The sequence below is a fragment of the Tremella mesenterica genome (genome assembly GCF_000271645.1).
Source record: "Tremella mesenterica DSM 1558 unplaced genomic scaffold TREMEscaffold_3, whole genome shotgun sequence".
Taxonomy (NCBI): Eukaryota; Fungi; Basidiomycota; class Tremellomycetes; order Tremellales; family Tremellaceae; genus Tremella; species Tremella mesenterica.
The window spans coordinates 1,561,878-1,578,879 of NW_006711227.1; the positions used below are offsets into that span (position 1 = coordinate 1,561,878).

General features: G+C 46.8%; 9 protein-coding genes across 9 annotated transcripts; 2 read left to right on the forward strand and 7 right to left on the reverse strand.

The window, feature by feature from the left end:
* Positions 1-2,354: 2,354 nt before the first annotated feature.
* On the reverse strand, positions 2,355-3,359 carry TREMEDRAFT_61319 (uncharacterized protein; the record flags this gene model as incomplete). The annotated part of the gene is made up of 2 exons (XM_007003538.1): positions 2,355-3,061; positions 3,134-3,359. The coding sequence occupies 2 exons, from the start codon at positions 3,357-3,359 to the stop codon at positions 2,355-2,357; spliced, it is 933 nt and encodes a 310-aa protein (XP_007003600.1).
* An 856-nt stretch (positions 3,360-4,215) lies between these two features.
* TREMEDRAFT_61320 (uncharacterized protein) lies at positions 4,216-4,652 on the reverse strand (the record flags this gene model as incomplete). The annotated part of the gene is made up of 2 exons (XM_007003539.1): positions 4,216-4,449; positions 4,539-4,652. The coding sequence occupies 2 exons, from the start codon at positions 4,650-4,652 to the stop codon at positions 4,216-4,218; spliced, it is 348 nt and encodes a 115-aa protein (XP_007003601.1).
* Positions 4,653-4,819: 167 nt separating this feature from the next.
* TREMEDRAFT_61321 (uncharacterized protein) lies at positions 4,820-5,604 on the reverse strand (the record flags this gene model as incomplete). Its single annotated transcript, XM_007003540.1, has 3 exons — positions 4,820-4,880; positions 5,015-5,144; positions 5,262-5,604. The coding sequence occupies 3 exons, from the start codon at positions 5,602-5,604 to the stop codon at positions 4,820-4,822; spliced, it is 534 nt and encodes a 177-aa protein (XP_007003602.1).
* Positions 5,605-6,541: 937 nt separating this feature from the next.
* Positions 6,542-8,978, reverse strand: TREMEDRAFT_43386 (uncharacterized protein). Its single transcript, XM_007003310.1, has 8 exons — positions 8,874-8,978; positions 8,689-8,823; positions 8,464-8,517; positions 8,180-8,291; positions 8,002-8,134; positions 7,640-7,953; positions 7,411-7,592; positions 6,542-7,367 (listed from the first exon to the last, which is right to left on the reverse strand). The coding sequence occupies exons 1-8, from the start codon at positions 8,886-8,888 to the stop codon at positions 6,750-6,752; spliced, it is 1,563 nt and encodes a 520-aa protein (XP_007003372.1). The 5' UTR covers positions 8,889-8,978; the 3' UTR covers positions 6,542-6,749.
* Positions 8,979-11,116: 2,138 nt separating this feature from the next.
* On the reverse strand, positions 11,117-11,876 carry TREMEDRAFT_61323 (uncharacterized protein; the record flags this gene model as incomplete). The annotated part of the gene is made up of 3 exons (XM_007003541.1): positions 11,117-11,256; positions 11,301-11,370; positions 11,634-11,876. 3 exons carry the CDS (start codon positions 11,874-11,876, stop codon positions 11,117-11,119), a joined length of 453 nt encoding a protein of 150 aa, XP_007003603.1.
* Positions 11,877-12,208: 332 nt separating this feature from the next.
* TREMEDRAFT_61324 (uncharacterized protein) lies at positions 12,209-12,741 on the forward strand (the record flags this gene model as incomplete). Its single annotated transcript, XM_007003542.1, has 2 exons — positions 12,209-12,593; positions 12,737-12,741. The coding sequence occupies 2 exons, from the start codon at positions 12,209-12,211 to the stop codon at positions 12,739-12,741; spliced, it is 390 nt and encodes a 129-aa protein (XP_007003604.1).
* Positions 12,742-14,028: 1,287 nt separating this feature from the next.
* Positions 14,029-14,539, reverse strand: TREMEDRAFT_28772 (uncharacterized protein; the record flags this gene model as incomplete). The annotated part of the gene is made up of 2 exons (XM_007003154.1): positions 14,029-14,064; positions 14,333-14,539. Coding segments are annotated over 2 exons (243 nt in total), but the record flags the coding sequence as incomplete, so codon positions are not given.
* A 220-nt stretch (positions 14,540-14,759) lies between these two features.
* Positions 14,760-15,940, forward strand: TREMEDRAFT_61326 (uncharacterized protein; the record flags this gene model as incomplete). Its single annotated transcript, XM_007003543.1, has 6 exons — positions 14,760-14,996; positions 15,072-15,132; positions 15,289-15,477; positions 15,578-15,722; positions 15,828-15,904; positions 15,927-15,940. The coding sequence occupies 6 exons, from the start codon at positions 14,760-14,762 to the stop codon at positions 15,938-15,940; spliced, it is 723 nt and encodes a 240-aa protein (XP_007003605.1).
* Positions 15,941-16,124: 184 nt separating this feature from the next.
* Positions 16,125-16,668, reverse strand: TREMEDRAFT_28825 (uncharacterized protein; the record flags this gene model as incomplete). Its single annotated transcript, XM_007003158.1, has 3 exons — positions 16,125-16,228; positions 16,376-16,517; positions 16,630-16,668. The coding sequence occupies 3 exons, from the start codon at positions 16,666-16,668 to the stop codon at positions 16,125-16,127; spliced, it is 285 nt and encodes a 94-aa protein (XP_007003220.1).
* Positions 16,669-17,002: the final 334 nt, after the last annotated feature.

A 17,002-nucleotide genomic window follows, 5' to 3' on the forward strand; every position in this document is an offset into this window, starting at 1 on the left:
CACGATCATCGCGGCAGACATCGCTCTGCCAAATCGTACCGACCATAGTGAGTCATGTTTCCTCAAACCTAGTTTCTCTTTACCTTTACCTATCCATCCACCACTGCTGCTTAGATTCGCCTTCCATCCCCATGAGAGTAACTTCGAGAGGGATAGAAGACTTATCTTCGCTGTGGGGACGTGATGTACATCTTTCAGTACCATTTTCTGTCCTGAATCTAGTTCGAGGTTAATGTCACCTGTTTCCCAAGCCGTCATTGACTTGCCAGATGCTAGTCCGAACACTCTCGGCTCCACTAGTCTTTTAATATTCGTCATTATCGACCTGTGAGGAGTTATGTGGTGAGTAGCACCACTGTCCACTACCCAGGTGGGGATTACACGAGTGTGGCTTACATCATTAGACTCTGTAGCTAATCCCACCCACTCATTATCCTTATCCTCAACCCACGGGTTTTCAATTTCTTCGGGCCATACGATATTACTCGTGTACCCTTCTTCATCATCGAACCACGATTCTGTCGACATGGCCATCCCGGCCCACGCCTCATGTTCACCATCCAATGACGAATACATCAAGGAGGTTTTGGAGTTATCCTTGGACTGGTTCTCATCCTTCGAGACCGTATGTCCTTTCTTATTATTCTTATTATTATTATTATTCCTCCATTTCTTTTTACCTCCATCCTTTCCATCTGCGTTTTCCTTCCTGTTCGTATCCTCTCTTTTAGGTTTACGACAGTACTTCGCTAGATGTCCTACAGTGTCACAGTTATAACACTTTCTGGTTTCTTTTCTGGGCTGACCATCAGAGATATTATCTCGGTTCACCCTCATTCCTTTATTTCCTTCGACGAACATCGCGAATCCCTTCCTATTGGTTCTACCAACAGGGCGCGCTTTACGTCTCGCCGTTTCTTTATTGAAGATCGATAAGACCTTTTCCCAAGTTCTTTCCTCTGCTATGAGGGATGTTACTTCGATCTGAATGATCCTGTAGGATGGTGCTAGAATGGTATTGAGGAATAACCCAGCTCGTTCCTGTGAGTCAAACTTCAACCCTACCAATCTCGCTTCGGACATCGTCTTCGAGAAATCCTCTACATGCTTGGCCATTTCTTCGGCTGTCGCATCGTCCCTTAAGTCATAGCTAAACAACGCTTGACGGACATTCCTTTGATTCTCGATCGTCGCTGTTACATGCAGGGCTATGCAGTAGTCCCACATTTCTTTAGCTGACATCTTCTCAGATATATCAAGCATCACAGCATCCGACACTGTTCCCTTGATCATCCCCTGCGCTTTATTCTCCCTCGCTTGCCACTTTTCCCATTCCTTCCACTCTTCTCCAGTAATCCTTCTACCAGCCACTTGCCCTTCGACGGGCGTGGTAGGAGGTACTGATCCCGCCCTCTCAGCTGCCGATCTAACCCCTACGCGACCAGGTTCGGTATCATTACCTGTGACGATATTCCACACGTCACCTATCTGTAGATACACCTCGATCGACTTCCTCCACGGAGCATACGATGCTGGATCGTGGGATAACTTTGGGTGGTTCTCAAGAGAGATCTTAGACGACACAGAGGTCATTATGAGGATAGTAGAAATGGGAACTTGCCTTTGTTATGTTATACACAGAGGTATGTGGTCTTCCGACTCTTGATCTGTTAACGCTTATAATTAGATGATAATACAGAGGGGAAAAAGAGCATGCATCAATTCTACATGTCTCTATACTTATCACATTCCACTCACACGCATAAAACCAGAGACGATCGAATAAAGTTCAGAGGATAAGTTGAACGGAGAAATATTCGACGGAAGGGGTAATTATCTAACGGCGGTTCGGCCGTCCTGGCCCGATTCTATCGGCTAACATTGTGACATTCGAGTTGATCCTGCAGGATGTGTGTCAATGAATAGTGGAGAGGTATGTGAGTTGTGGAGAGATGAAAAAGAGTGTGGGGATAGAAGAGATGTGATATACACATGGATTTTACGAAGCTATCCCTTGATCACATCAGACACGTTTCAATGAGTGGAGAAGAAGAGGAGAAAGGTGTAGTTCCTTTATGGACATATGCCGTGTAATCAGTTGCGTGCGCACCTCATTGATACATTGCGCAACTACGCCAATTCTCCCCACTCATATCCTGAACAAACTGAGAATTTCGTCTTGGTGACAATGTATGCAGTTGTACCCAAAAGTACACGTTCCCTCCATAGTGAATTGCAAAGGCATCTCATACTTCCTTTCCAAACCGGTACTCAAATAGTAACAGATATGTACATCGCTTACCATTTATCTCCCGAATCCACAGACTTCCCTTTGTATCCATAAGTAGATTCAACTACATTCTACTCAGAGTACGTATTTCTATCTCATCAGGTGGGTAATTAATTCTCGTCCTAACCAAACCATCTGATAAACTGATTCTACCTTCAGAGCGGAAGTCGGAGCCTTCATACCATCCCCGAAAGATGATATGTCTTCCCAGGTCTCTTGTGTCCTCCGCCACGTCTCGATTGTCATCATCGGTTCCGTTCTCATCAATATCCATGCCATCATCACTTCCTACACCTTCCACATGACTGTTGTCACTCCCTTCATCATCCTCGCCGCTGTCCTCACCAGCCTCTTCATGAGAGGCACTATCAGCATTTTGTCCTAGGGCCTTCTCAACTGCTCCCAAAGGTAACTCATTCAATAACGTCAAGAAGAGTTTGTATGTGCCCTCAAAGTCCATGTCCTTCATGCCACCTGGAACTGGCTGATATACTTTATTGTCCCCTGAACTTTCATTTGCCTGGAAAAACAAATCTTGCAGTATTCCATAAGTTTTCTCGATTGTCTCAATTTTATTCATTAGCACACCCACCACAGAGTCAGGTAGTCTGTATCTGACCAAGACGTCTCCTTGCTTCCCATGGATAGTACACGTCCAAAAACCCTCCCTAGTTTCTCCTACCGTTACACGCGTAATTCTGATGTTGCTCTCTGGACCAGGCCGAGAACTCCAAAGCTGCTTGGTCAACTCAAAGGCCAAGTTCTCATTAGCTGAACATAAGCCATAATCCACAATCGGTGTAACAAGTAAGAGAGAGTCAAAGATGGTCTCCTGTCACTCACATAAGATTGGACTACAGTAGGGTGTCCGCATGTTGAGGGGTCTGCAATTAGCGAGTATCTCCTGCGTGGGCACAGGTAGACAAGACTCCACTTCTGGATTGTGTTCCGTTAAGTATACGTCAATGCCCCAGGGAGAATTTGGATAGAGAGTTCTTCGGACAGCAGTGTGGGTCATTACAGAGCCAATCCCCTTTGGGTTTGGCCAAAAGAACGCAGTGACCACCATGTTGTTGGTGTTCACGTTACTGCAACCCATGGTCTCTTGGTATCTAAGTAAGTTAATTTCCCAGTGATCCAAAGGATTAGTTGGTGGTGTACCAATCTGCTTCAACACTTCCCTATCTTGATGAACAAGTGCAGGCGTGAAACAAATCTTATTGTGTGACTTAAGCCTTGTAGTTTGCCTCTTTATAGCTTTCACAAGCTGAGATAACTGGTTAAAAGTGTACAGCCTTTTAGTTCCTCTATCCCAAATGAGAAGAAGTAGTGAGACTTCAAGAAGGGATGGCTTCCACATTGTCTCATAGCATGAACGGAGCAACCTCGTCGGGGTCGGGTTGGGGGGGGGGGGGGGGGGGACGCGGGCAAACATGGTTCAAATCTGCGCACGGATCATGGACATGATCCGAGTTGGCAGGACGAGTCGCGGCGGAGTATGGAAAACGTATACATTTTCATCAGGGACTGATGGCAAACAGGACAATGGGGAAAGTGATACGTGAAGTGAGCATAAATCATACGTGTCAGTAGAGAATGTTTGCTCATCGCGGAAAGTGAGATTGAAGGACGTGTGTGACGATTTCGAGGGAGAAACCGGCTTCAACTGGTTTGGTCTATGCACTGTATGGTAGTAATCCTCCTGTTAATTTGGAAAGTGTCTGATCTCCAGCCTGAATTTGAAGCAGTAAAAAGGAAAGCTTTTCACATTCCACATGACTCAGTCCATTGACTCAAACACTGAATCTCATGTGATGAATCAATTGTGTGCATTTCTAAGTCAATTATTACTTTGCATCCCATTTCATTCCTGCCTGCTACTTAAGGCGATTGTCTGTATATCAAAGAGAGTGCTTCAGAAGATTTCACAAAGTGAGCAACTCTTTCTCTTCTGTTTCAGGAGGGGCACCAATGAGCCATCGCTCTAACCCAGCCCGTGGTACTCGATATTGATCAAAATCTACCCCCAAATCCCTGTCAAAATCAGAATCTTGGATTGTTCCACCCTCTGGATGGCTGATTTTCACTATCCCAAGGATGAAACGATACACACTTGCTAAAGGATCATATGATTGTTCTTCATATTCACCTTCTCCATGCTGTGCATCCAGCACTGCAGAGCTGCAAAAATAGGAACTTGACATCTCAAGCAAGCCCATGGCATGCTGGATGTCAGGATCACGGGTACCTGGTTACGGGAGTGTAGTAGTCGTACTTCTTTTCCATTACCATGTCCTCTCCTACTACCCCTATTCCGTTTTCTCACACCACATGATACTTTTCCTCGATCCCCGTGTCTCATATCGATCTCCGTCTTACTTCGCTCTTCTACCCCATGTCCATTTCCGTCTTTACTCCGTTACATCGGTATCACCCCGTTCCCCTTTTCTATATAGATGCAGTCTATTTCCATAGTCCCCTTGTCGAATGTATTTTGTGTTCTTTAGTATTATCTTTCGCCACTCGATCTCAATAACCTTTCAGGTCTATTAGATCTTCTACATCAATAGGTTTGTCCCCTACGAGGCCTCTACAGCCATAGCACAAGTGACGCAGACTATCTACAACGTCTGGTCCTGACACTGGATATCCGGACTCCAAATCCTCTCGATTGCCACTTGTCTCGGCGGATCAAATTGGACAGGTTCACCTGTCACTACTGACCTCCCATGAGCTGTGTATGACTTATAACCATTTACGGACTCCTTAACAGACCAACCGTCAACAATCATCCCCGGCCTTTCTACCAAGCTTGAGAAGAGCCTGCTTGCTTCCCTTGCGCAAAACGGAAGGGCTGAATGTCAACAAAGCCAACCTCTGACCTCTCACAGCCGCATAGAGCTGGATGAGGGCCTTAGAGTAACAAGCCTTTTAGGTTATCAGGGGAGGATAATTGCCTCTGTCCACTCACATAACTCTGGTTCAGTTCTGTCACCTTTGTATTCTCCATGAAGCAAAACTCTCAAGTCGTCTGAAACAGGTTCCCACATCCAGTTAGCCAAATTAGGGACATCTGTTGTCAACCAAATTTGGCTGCAGATACGCTCTCCTTGGACATCCAAAGTCATATGAGTCAGGGTACGACTGCGCGACGGATCAAAACCTTGGAGCAAGGCAGCAGATGTAAGATTCTCTTGTATTGCCATGAACGTTTGGTCCTCTGATGTGTCTTGTCTTGTATTCAAGTTAATGGGTGGCAAAGGCCAGAATGATGTACCAAATAGGTCAACTTGACCAAGCCTTCTGTGTGTCATGACTGGGTTTTGAGTGACCAAGGAGGTCCGGACAAAGGTTCTGACCTCGGTGACGTGTTGCTCACTTTCGACGTATTTTCCGACCCCTTCCTCCTTCCCCCCGGTCCGGCGTCGCGGGCAACCATCATACCGTGAGTATGGATATGTCTTCCAATGAAGAAGAATGGAGCGTGTATGAGGTCAAGAAGAACAAAGTGGGAAACCTCGTGAATACTGACCGTCATATATCCATTGCAGCGCTGGCGCACGGCCGTAACGGACAACACTTGTTCATGAGATATGGAACATCTTTCTATGTCATGAAGTTGAAATGCACATATCTTGTATCATTCCACTTCTGAATCCTACCTCGCTTGTATCTTTTTCAACTCCTTCTTCCTATCTCCCCCTGAATGTCAGCGGACAAGACTGGGCCGCAATGGTCCGTTTGTCAGTGACAGATTTCCCCTTGCCTCCGTTTTTGTTAACAGCTATGCAAAAGTGGGGATCCCCAATTGCATCCGTGCTGGTTGTCCTATTTCCAACAATTTTGTCCATTTTGCCCATTTGTATCCTTCTGTGAGCACCAGTCAATATACTTTGGTTTCTGCATATGTTTGGAATATGATAAGTAAAGAGACCAGTAAAAATAATGCATACTATTTCCCCCTCTAAATCGTGGTCTTTCCACAAGCGAGGATCAATGGAGTCGCAAACACGGACTTCAACCTCTTTCTCATCACAGGGGAACCAGGGGTCCTCCAACATAAGTCCTCCTTGGTCATTGTTCTACTCACCAGAGCAAGACAAATCCCTCATGGAGATACCAAAGTTGCTGGATCAGAACAAGGCCGACTCACCTGAGATGCGGAATGGCGAGGTTATGTACACGTCAGTGGATGGCAGGGGGCAATGAAGCATTCAGTGAGAATTTCTAAAAGCAAAGGGACAACAAGCAATTACACAGCTTAATGCCATGCATCATGTCACAGCTCATCCTCTTTCAATCATTGGGTATACGGATAATCCTCCACTATGACAACAGCTTTGTCTAGAACCCAACAACTCCAACTCCATTCCTACTTCCGGACATCGTGTCTTCGTCGTCGAGAGAAAAAAGGGATCGCGGGTATTAGTCGAGACAACCGAGTTTGATATCTCTCCTGTCAACCCAGATGAAGAGACTGTGTTCCTGCCGTCTGTGGAGCTTGTCCTAACGGGCTAGCCGCCACCTTCTTTCCTCGTCTGCCCAATAAAGTAGCATTCCCCAAATCCAGATCGAACCCTTGCTTCGCCTCCCTACCTCGATCTCTCTGACCTGCCCGACCGTCGTACAACACCGCCTCAGCCTCTCGTCGATTTGCACCTCCACGTCCAACATAATTGGTCACTGGCGTTTCTTTGATTCCAGCCGCTGCATTGGCAGCGGCCCTACCTCGATGTTCTTCGATTTGTCGCGCGACGGCTTCACCGTGTTTCCTCCGAGCTTCTTCGACTTGTGCTTGCTCGTCTACGTCTTCGTCTTCTTCATTGAGACCGTGGAGGAAACCTCGAGTTCCAGCTCCGCCAGGTCCGTTATAAGCTCGTCGACGAGCACCTTCCTCTTCCATTCGATGCACGGCGTAGGTGACGTCGAAAGCCTCTTTAAGAGCGGTAACACCCGGTGAACGACCTTCGCGACCGCCAGCCCGCATAGAAGCTAGTAGCGGTGAATCGAGAGGGACATTGGATTGAGGAACAGTGAGACGGGTGGAAGGAATGGGAGGTTGTGCGGGAGGAACCTCCTGAACTGTCAGCTATGATCGCACGTGCAGAAAAGCAACTCACTTTGACCCATGGATGGGCAAGGAATTCATCGATGGTGTATCGCTGAGCAGGATCGACACAGAGAAGATGTGTGATAAGGTCTTTGGCGGATGTTGATATGTCATCCCACCAAGGGCTGAGGAAAGTGTAGTAGCCTCTGGCAACTTTTTCAGTCAAGACATTGATAGACTCGTCGTAGAAGGCTGAATGGTAAGCCTGAGGCAACGGGTCAACGGAGACGGGAACATACGAGGGAAACCGCAGAGTAACGTGTAAAGCACACAACCTAACGCCCACATGTCGACAGACTTGCTATACCGCTCGTCCTTTACGATCTCCGGAGCCGTGTATCCGACAGTACCACAAGGTGTCATTGTTTGCTCGTCCCACACAATCTTGGACAGACCAAAATCGGCAATCTTAACTCTGCCGATACCACCACCTCCGATACCAGGTCGGAACTCTCCTTCATCCTCCTTTTCTTCGTCATAAGGACGATGGATCGGGTGACGAGAAGGAACGATAGGTATGCGATCGAATAGCAAATTCTCCGGCTTGATGTCGCTTGAACATCAGCTGAAAGTCTTTCTCCGTCGGAATCATCAGACTCACCGATGGACAACGCCACGTTCCTCATGGAGGTATCGAATGCCCTGGGCAACCTGTACGATCACATGTCTTGAGAGAGCTTCGGAAAAGTAGGTGAGCTTGACAATTTGATGAAATAATTCGCCCCCCTCCATCACTATCACATCAGTAATGTTTGTGACGATACGGATATGAAGCTCACATTCAAGGACCAGGAAGTAGTGTTCGTCACTCTCGAAAAAGCTGAGCAATTTGACTATGCCAGGATGATCTATACCTCGCATGATTTGAACCTCTTTGAGGATATTCGCACGCTGGATGACGTCAGCTACTTCCTTTACAATGTGGACAGCCATGGACAGTCCTCAACACCGCTTGCACTCCACCAGCCGTGACGGGTATACAGCATACTCCCGCCGCTCAAGGGCCAGCGGTCGTGAGTGCCAACGGATAGGAGAGAATAGAAGGAGCGAAGAGAAAACCAACCTCGGTAACACGCGGCCTCTTTTTGAAATTTGCATTGAGGTGCTTGTTGCCATGCTAACGGCGTGTCAGTCAAGTTTAAAGATGGTGAGAAGCCACAGACAAGACATCAGATGAAGGAAAGACCTCTGCCGCCTTGATCCCGGCCTGGCCAGAGCGCGGGAGACGACAGCAGACCCGGGACTGGGAATTCGTGGACAGATAGAAAAACAGAAGACGGTGCCTCACCTGAGACGAGTTGAGCTCGTACTTTCTCACCACCTTGACTGCAACTTTCCTGCCCGTGGCGATCTCGACTGCCTTGTAGACGTTCGAGAAAGCACCATCTCCCATCTTTTCGACTAACGTGTAATCCTCGAGACCCTGCTTGGTCAACACGCAACTTCAAACCCGACATTGACAAAAAGACTCACCTCATAGATGGGCATCTTTTGCTTTGCCTGATTTTCTTCCGCCACTATCAGTTCCGCCTCCTGGCGATATGTCGGCGAAGTAACAGGCACCTTACGGCCTTGTTGACCGGCATGGACTTGCCCGGAGATGCCTTGCACAGGCATTTCGTCGACAGGTTGCAGAGGTTGCTGTTGAGCAGCAGGAGCGGCGGCACGAGTACGGCCGTTTGAAGGCTGAGGTTGGGCGGAAGTAGGTTGAGAGGCGTGTTTGCCGTGTCGAAGGATCTCTGCAGAGTCAGGATTAAGAAGCCAAATGGAGTCAAAGTCGTCAAAGTAGCCGAGGGGTGAGGTCGGGATACGTCTCCGAGAGCCTCCAGTCTTAGACACAGGTATTGATAGTGGTGTGGAAGAAGGTGAAGGCCGTTTGAGGACCTTGGAGGCATGATGTAATTGGCCACCCGGACATGACGTCGGGGGTGTGTAAATGGGCGAGAGAAGCTTTGGTGAAGAGGGATAGAAGGATAGAGATCCTCGATAGGATATTGATGGGGTGACATGGACCATGGGCAAAACATCGAGCTCAGACTAAATATTGAGAATGTGTGTGAGGCTTATGAAGAGGACAGAGCGCGGTGATAGCTTAAACAACGTTGGTCAGGAGGATAAAGGAGCGGGGTTCCAGAAAGGACAAGACGTAATCGCTGACGTCAAGAAGGAGGGGTTGAGTTGTGCGACTCCGAAACTCAGAAGCGGGTCTGCAGGCAAGCAAGCGGGATGAGTGGTCGGACAAATCTATCCTAGACTTTCACAGCTTTAAAATGAGGATGGGAAATACCGTGACGTCTGATTGGAAGAGGCCAGCCACACTTCCGAACTCTCGGCCACTCGGGCGTGTAGTGGAGTGATGACGAACGTTGGGATTTGAGTCACTGAAAATGACACCGGAGATAATGTTCTTGTCCAAGTGCACAAGCCAATATGGAAGCTATCAGATAGAAGGAATAAGAGAAGACTCACGTTTGAAGCTTGAAAGCATTTGGTCGTGCAAATGGGACTCTTCGAGTTTTTTCAATGCAAGTTGATAATCGTCTTCCACTGCACCTGCTCCTGTGTTTCTGTCTCGTCCGGTTGGTGTATTGACAATCGAAGATTGGGTCTTGTCTGACGAATTATTTGTGAGAGAAGTCAGTGACCGTGGGAGTCCAAAACTTGCAGGACTCTCGATTCGATCGAGGGGAACGAGAAGTGAGGGTGACCGGAGGGGAGGAGTGGGAGTGCTTCCTTCTGAAGGAGAACTGAGAGTTGTGCCCGATGACGCGACCTCTCGGATGGGTGGGAGAGTGTGTTGGAGATGTATTGTGGCTCGATTGTAGCGGGTTTCGTATGGTCAAGCTGAATATTTCAATTGCCAATTTCAATGTCGAGTAGACCAATGTATCAAAGGTGACATGTATGATTTGATTCAAGAAAATGATCGAGATGGAATGGTAATTGAACAGCAGTGTCGAAGAGTAGTGGCGGGTTGTAAAGGCAGTGACGATGAAATGACGTCGTTAAAAAGAGACCCACTGTCAGCTGAGAGTCAAAATGAAGTAGAAGGGATCTTGCTTACAAATGCACTTTGGCCAGCGACGAGGACCGTATACAGCCTGATCTGACGTTTGAGGATGTTCTTTGGAAGAACTTTGATTGGAAGACGGTTGAAGAATGGTTGATAATGACGATGAAATGAGGAGCGAGGTCAAGTCGGAGTGAAAAGTAGGTAGGGAGAACGATGACGTTGTGTGCGCCCCGATACGATCTTGTGCCGTGATAAATGTCGATGTCACGGGTCAAACTGCTTTGATTTCTCTGAACGATCAAGAGAAGTATGTGGAGTGGATGTCAAGAGATGGTTTGTGTCTATTGTCCAGAAGAATGGGACAAGTGACGATGATATAAAGCGAGGGGGGGAGAGGGGATATGAGAGAGGGGAGTGGGTGGGGAGGTGACAAGGAGGAGCGGATGACGTCAATTAATTCCGCGGGAAATTCAACACGAGCTGTGCGTGGCGATCTGTGGCGCAGAACCGTAAGGCAGGCGGGTGCACGGTGATCGGTGACGCCATGACGATAACTCTGCACTTTCTATCTTAACTACTCGTACACCAACATGATGAATGCAAGATATATATCTCTACTCACCGCAGTCTGCAAGTCATGGAGAGCGTCTTAAACTGAGACGTCAAAAAAAAGCCATTGACTTCTCAACAGTTACCTCAAAGGTCATATGCCTAAATTCGAGATCCACTCCGCGACCCTCTTCTCAACCAACATCAACGCCTTACTGGCCAAGGGATCCTGTAGGCTACCACTAGGGGCTAAAGAGAGCGATACATGAATCTGGTTCCCAGGGAATTTACGTGCTAGAGATGGTCAGCGGTAGTACTATACAAAGAAATCCACATACCCAATCGCTGAGCTATAGGCTCTGACTCGCCCGTTGAACGATATAATGCGGTAGATGTTATTGGCATGGACTGTTATCAGCCACTTCCTAAGATTACCTCGATACTTCATAACTATGAGACCCCGTTGAAGCCATATTCATACCCTGGAACGCCTAGCGTCTTGAGATCGCTCAAGGACGCGTGTTGGTAATTCACACATGATTGCAGCTTGATAGAATGGTTGGTCTGGTCTCTACGAACCATATAAAGATCTGTTCTAGACTTCGGGGGAGAATAGAGGCTCGAAAGTGAAAGAGGCGTATGGTGGTCAATCAAGAATCAATCGTACTCACCCCTCTAGCCGGCATGGCAACAGCCCATTCCCCCGCCAGCTTCTTCTCTGACATATGTCCCTCCTCCCCTTGCTCATTCTCCAAGCTTCCATTGGCCGCACTGGAAGGAGGACCAGAACCTAGCCAGAGGAAATACGTATCTTTCAGTCTGGTAAGATTAGCGGAGAAGGAAGGTGCGCCAGGAAGGGGTGAAGGAAAGTAAGTGTGATGGGTCGTTATTTGTGGTTGGAGGATGTCGTCCATGATACCCAGCTAGCAGCTGGGATCAGTTGAATTCTATTGGGGTAGGTCTCACTCACTTTAGTGACGGTTTGGCCTCCAACCTCACAATCCTCAATGGGTATCAATCCTCAACGCGTATGGACCAAGTAGCCTAAATAAATAAATAGAAAGAATGTATTTTGTCGAGAGTAAAGTGAAGCTTCTTGCTGTGGAGCCCCGCACAGACCCCCTTCACCCCTTCTCCACACCCTCTTTCTAACCGTAACTTACTTAATCGTACTGAACTTTACACTCTCAATCATCTTATAACATCAAATAACTTGAGTAGCCTACGTATACAGGACAAAGTCACAATGGCAGAGCTCACACCTCCATCATCAAACAATAATACACCTCTTCGTCCTTCCGACCCAGATTCCGATCCTCCTGATCCTCCTTCACCCACATTAGGCAATCGTCCGCCTCATCCACTAGCCATGTCCACCAATTATTCTCCTCAGATGCAAGATTCACCACCTCTTTCATCTCCTTCAGGACACATAGATATGGATACTCCTGTTGGATACACAGGTGCTGATACACCACTCGGATCTGACGTGGAAGATGGAGAACGCGGTAGGATGATGGATGTTGGAGAAGGAGAGGAAGGGATGGATTTAGATCATGTTAGTTCTCGTTCTTCACAAGGAGAGAAAGAAGAAAAGATGGAGGTTGATGGAATGGGTGAAGAGGGGAAAGGTAAGAGGAAAGGAAAAGGAAAAGGGAAAGAGAAACAAAAGGAAAAACATCATAAGGTTTGTCAACATTGCTTGAATTTACTCTGTAATAATTGAGGGTGTCGTGAAGGAATATATGAAGACAACGTTCTGACTGATGAACAGGCTAGAGCGAAAGGTAAAGAAGGCGATATGTATGAGAGTGAAATTGTGGAGGGGTGGAATAAAAGTCAGTCATCCTCTTAGTCTTTTCATCCTCCCCATGCAGGATATGGGATGACTCGGCAAACAAAATCATGCTGGATAGTGGACGAGAGATAACAACTCCCAATACTGATATGGCAGAATTCGGAGATGTCTGCGCACGACCATCCCCAACTGTGGCATAGAATCACACCATCCTTCCCTGTCAAGCCTCGTCTGATCATCTCCCATGATCGTGTGGAACGTGAAGTGGTACTGGTGCTGGCGAGAAACTCTCATGCCATGTGGATTCTTCCTTGTTACTCCGTCTCCAGAGGAAGCAAAGTGCGTGATAGTATCGTACTCTACGACTAGATACTCTATCGCAGAATGAATCTCATGCGCCAAATAAGATGACCATGCATGACCAATCATCTTCCCAAGATCGCCCACCATCCTCCTTCTTTCTTCTCAGCACCTACCTTCCCTCCTTCTTTGTCGTTTGTATTTAGAAGTGCTCGAGATGATATTTGGGAGGGTTGCAAATCGGTCGAACCTGAAGATGGCTTCTGTCCCTCCCCCTTATCTTGATCCCTCATAGCACCTATATGATCCTGCAGGACTCGCATGCCACTCGTCGTACCTCCTAACAAAGAGCCCATAATTAGAGCTCTCATGAACAATTGACTAGGTAGTCGATCTCGTCATCAGTTCTGTTCTTGACATAGTCGGCAGCTAGCGCTCCTTAATCGTGCATCTTCCATAAAACCCTGAACCATAGCCTCCGGGTCACAATAACATGTACATGTCGTGATCGAAGAGGTCACTTGACATGATGAGCATATGGAGAGAGAAGGGAACAGAAGGAGAGTGGAAGAGACAGGAGTAAAAAGAGAATGAAGAGGAAACGGGAGTCGAAACTTACACAAAACACCAACTCCAAAACCCAAGACCAAACCCGCTATAGCACCATCTTGCCATTTCACAACACCTTTCCTCCAACCACTCATCCGTTGTTCTCCATTTTCCATCCCTAAATCCTCTCTCGTTCGAGTGATTTCAGAATTGTCCAGCTCTCCCTTCCTCCCAGACGAAGAAGATTCTTTACTTTTATTCTCCCGTATTGATTTTCCAGGAGGTCCAAGTTGATAAGAAGGATCAAGTGTAAAGATATTCTCTCTCATCCATCCGACAGATTCATCCAATATGCAAAATGAGGCTGTTGCGCTTCCTAAAGCTAAAGCATGACGTGTTCCGGATATACCGGCAGCATAGAGAATACGATAATTTCGGGTTTTGGTGTAAAAGTACTGTCATGTTAGTTTTTCACTTTCCCCTCTGTCTCCTCATTTCCCAGGTCACGTCCTGCATTCTTGTATATCACCTCTGTTTTCTCTACTATGACTGGAACCATGATGATCATTCTTGTCTTTTAATGCTATGACTTGTGCAATTTGAACATATCATTCGGATGGGATAACGTGGGCTTTGGGGAAAGGGAATGAAGAAAGAGAGAGAGAGAGAGGAGAGCAGAGGTCATAACGTTGGAGGAAAAAAGAGCATTCGGTAAACACATACCCATCCTTGTATAGTAGTAGGTAACCTATGTGCATTCTCAGCCAAAAATCTCAACCTAGCTTTCGATCCTCCTCTTGAAATACCAATCAACATTCCTAACATGGCCGAGCATGGGGGTAAGATGAGCAAAGAACGGGGGATATGTAATGATATTTTTTCTTTGTATGTCGATGGACCTGCTGTGGGATCTTCGATAGAAGTAGACATGTTGATTTCTTTTGATCAGCCTTTCGAATATAGAGGAAGATGTCAGTTGTAGAAAGATGACCATGGACAGGGACGGACAAAGTTCCTACTTTCACAATCTTAGGAGAAATTTCGGATCCGGAATTCTCGATCACTTCCGTTCGCTGTCACCGGGCCAACCTTCCCATCGGCCATCGGACCGTCGCCATCGTCTTCGCCTTTGTTTTGTCTTGTCAGTGAGATGAAGCGAAAGATCTCCGATGATCACGCGGAAGGGAATATAATGGGAGAATTGAGTTTGCAAAGAAGTGAGATAGAAAAAAAGAAGAGAAAGAAGAAGAAGAAGCAAGAGGAAAGTAAAGATGATATTGTGGACAGAGATGAAATGGACGAATTTCAACAAGCCACCAAACCGACTTTTATCGATAAATACAGAGTTGATCTAGGTCATGGAGCTGATGTGTTTTATCAGCCCAATGTGAGTCATCATCGATCGTCACGATTAAACAAGTACTACAGCTGGCGTAACCAGGTAAAGGAGCTGAAGGTTCAGTTCATCGATCGTGATGTCGCTCAAGAGTGGTACGATTCCCTTCTCGAGTTAGACACATGGTGTAAGTATTTTTGTGGCTCATTCATCACATTCTTCGTCCTACTTGAGGCTCGCAATGATTTCTCTTCATTCTCATCGAAAAAGAAGATAAAATCGCTCTTTGGACGGATGACGATAGTGAAGAACACCATGAAGAATTATAAGGTCTGATGGCTAGATCAACCCATGCTTAAACTCTACGGTCGGACTTTCCCCCAATCTAGACAAATAGCAGCCTACTCTATCTATCCTAATACCTCTCTATCATATTCCGGAACGAACATCACTATGCATCATCCCTTCCCTCCCATTCTCGAAACTATGCGTCAACGTCTGGAACAAGAACTCGGGGTCAAGTTCAATCATTGTATGTTGAATCGATACGATTCAGGTGATGTTTACATTGGGTATGTCTTCCAACTTTTCTCTCCAAATTGATGATTATTGATAGAGGAGAAAACATTCAGATAATTTGAACAATTTGGTCATTGCCAGTATCAGTCTTGGAGTTGAGAGAACGTTCGTGATGAGTCCTCGGATACCCAGTCGAAGGAAGGGTGTGATCGAAGAGGATGAGGGGTTGTTGGGGGGGAGAAAAAGTATGAAGTGGAAGTGAGTATCTTACAAATTACTTTAAAATGACTCATCTCCACTCTATCATCGTGTTTAACGTGTGAGCGATGGACGAGGGATTTTCGAAAATAGAGCTGATGACAGACTTGGGAATGGAAGTTTGGTCATTATGCAAGCTCGGACTCAGGAGTTTTGGAAGGTAACTGTCCCTCAAATTTGGTGTAGCCCAAGGCTGACAAATAGCACGAGATACCTAAAGAACCCAAAATCAAAACAGGAAGGATATCATTGACTTTCCGGCAACTGGTCTGATCCGACGTTGGGTATTCCGCAGGGTTTCGGAGGAACATGAGTGAACATTTGGCAGATATACATCACATTGCTACTTATACGAAATGTTGTTTGTACACACAGATACCTTATTGATTCCTTTCTTCAGACCTACTGAACTTTCTTCTTCAAGTTGTTCGAAGCTGTCCCGGGCTTGTTACGGTTTTGGTAGATGACAACACCGACGACGACGAGGGTGAGAACGACGATGTTGGCTGATGGTGAGCGCAGCTCTGATGATCGCGTTCAGTTGGAAACTCGGTGAACGTTCAGCGACACACATAGGCTTTCCTCAAGAAGTATGGGTTGAATGATGAAGGGGTGAGGGGGAAGGGCGATAGGAAGAGCGGGATCAGACTCACAGAGAACAAAGTGTACCGATGCACCTAGGAAACCAGCGATACCCTCCAATACTCCCCAGAAGAAGGTGAACACACCATATACGAGGGAGTAAATGAGATGAAAGAAAGATTGGATGACAGCGAGGATGCTCTGAATGAGACCCTAAGATGTCAGCGAATGATCATGCGTGGTTATGAGGAGCAGAAAAGGAATGTGTTCATTGGGCCAGAGGAGTAGTAGCGGGTGGAGGCAAGAGTAAACCTAGCGAGCTCACCTCGACGGTATGAAAGATTCCTTCGATGAAGTTGGCCATGATGTGATGTTTTGCTATGAAGAGGAATGAAGTTGAAAAGAGAAACACAATGCGAGACCGAGTTTTGAAGAGGCTGGTTGAACGAGGTTTGCCACCCGATTCCTATGACGTCAACACCACGTGGTACCCTGCTCGTCGGCGAGCTCCACCAGTTGATGGCGGCGTTTACCGGCGTTACAACACGGTGGCGAGATTACTTCCGTCCGGTTTTGCACATCTGTGTGTACTCGAGCTCACTCGTTACGAAAACTCGAACCTCGTATTCCATACCCATACCCCTTTTTCCTCCTCTCAACATCCCTTTAAACCCCCTTCCTCCCCCGCTCTCTCAATC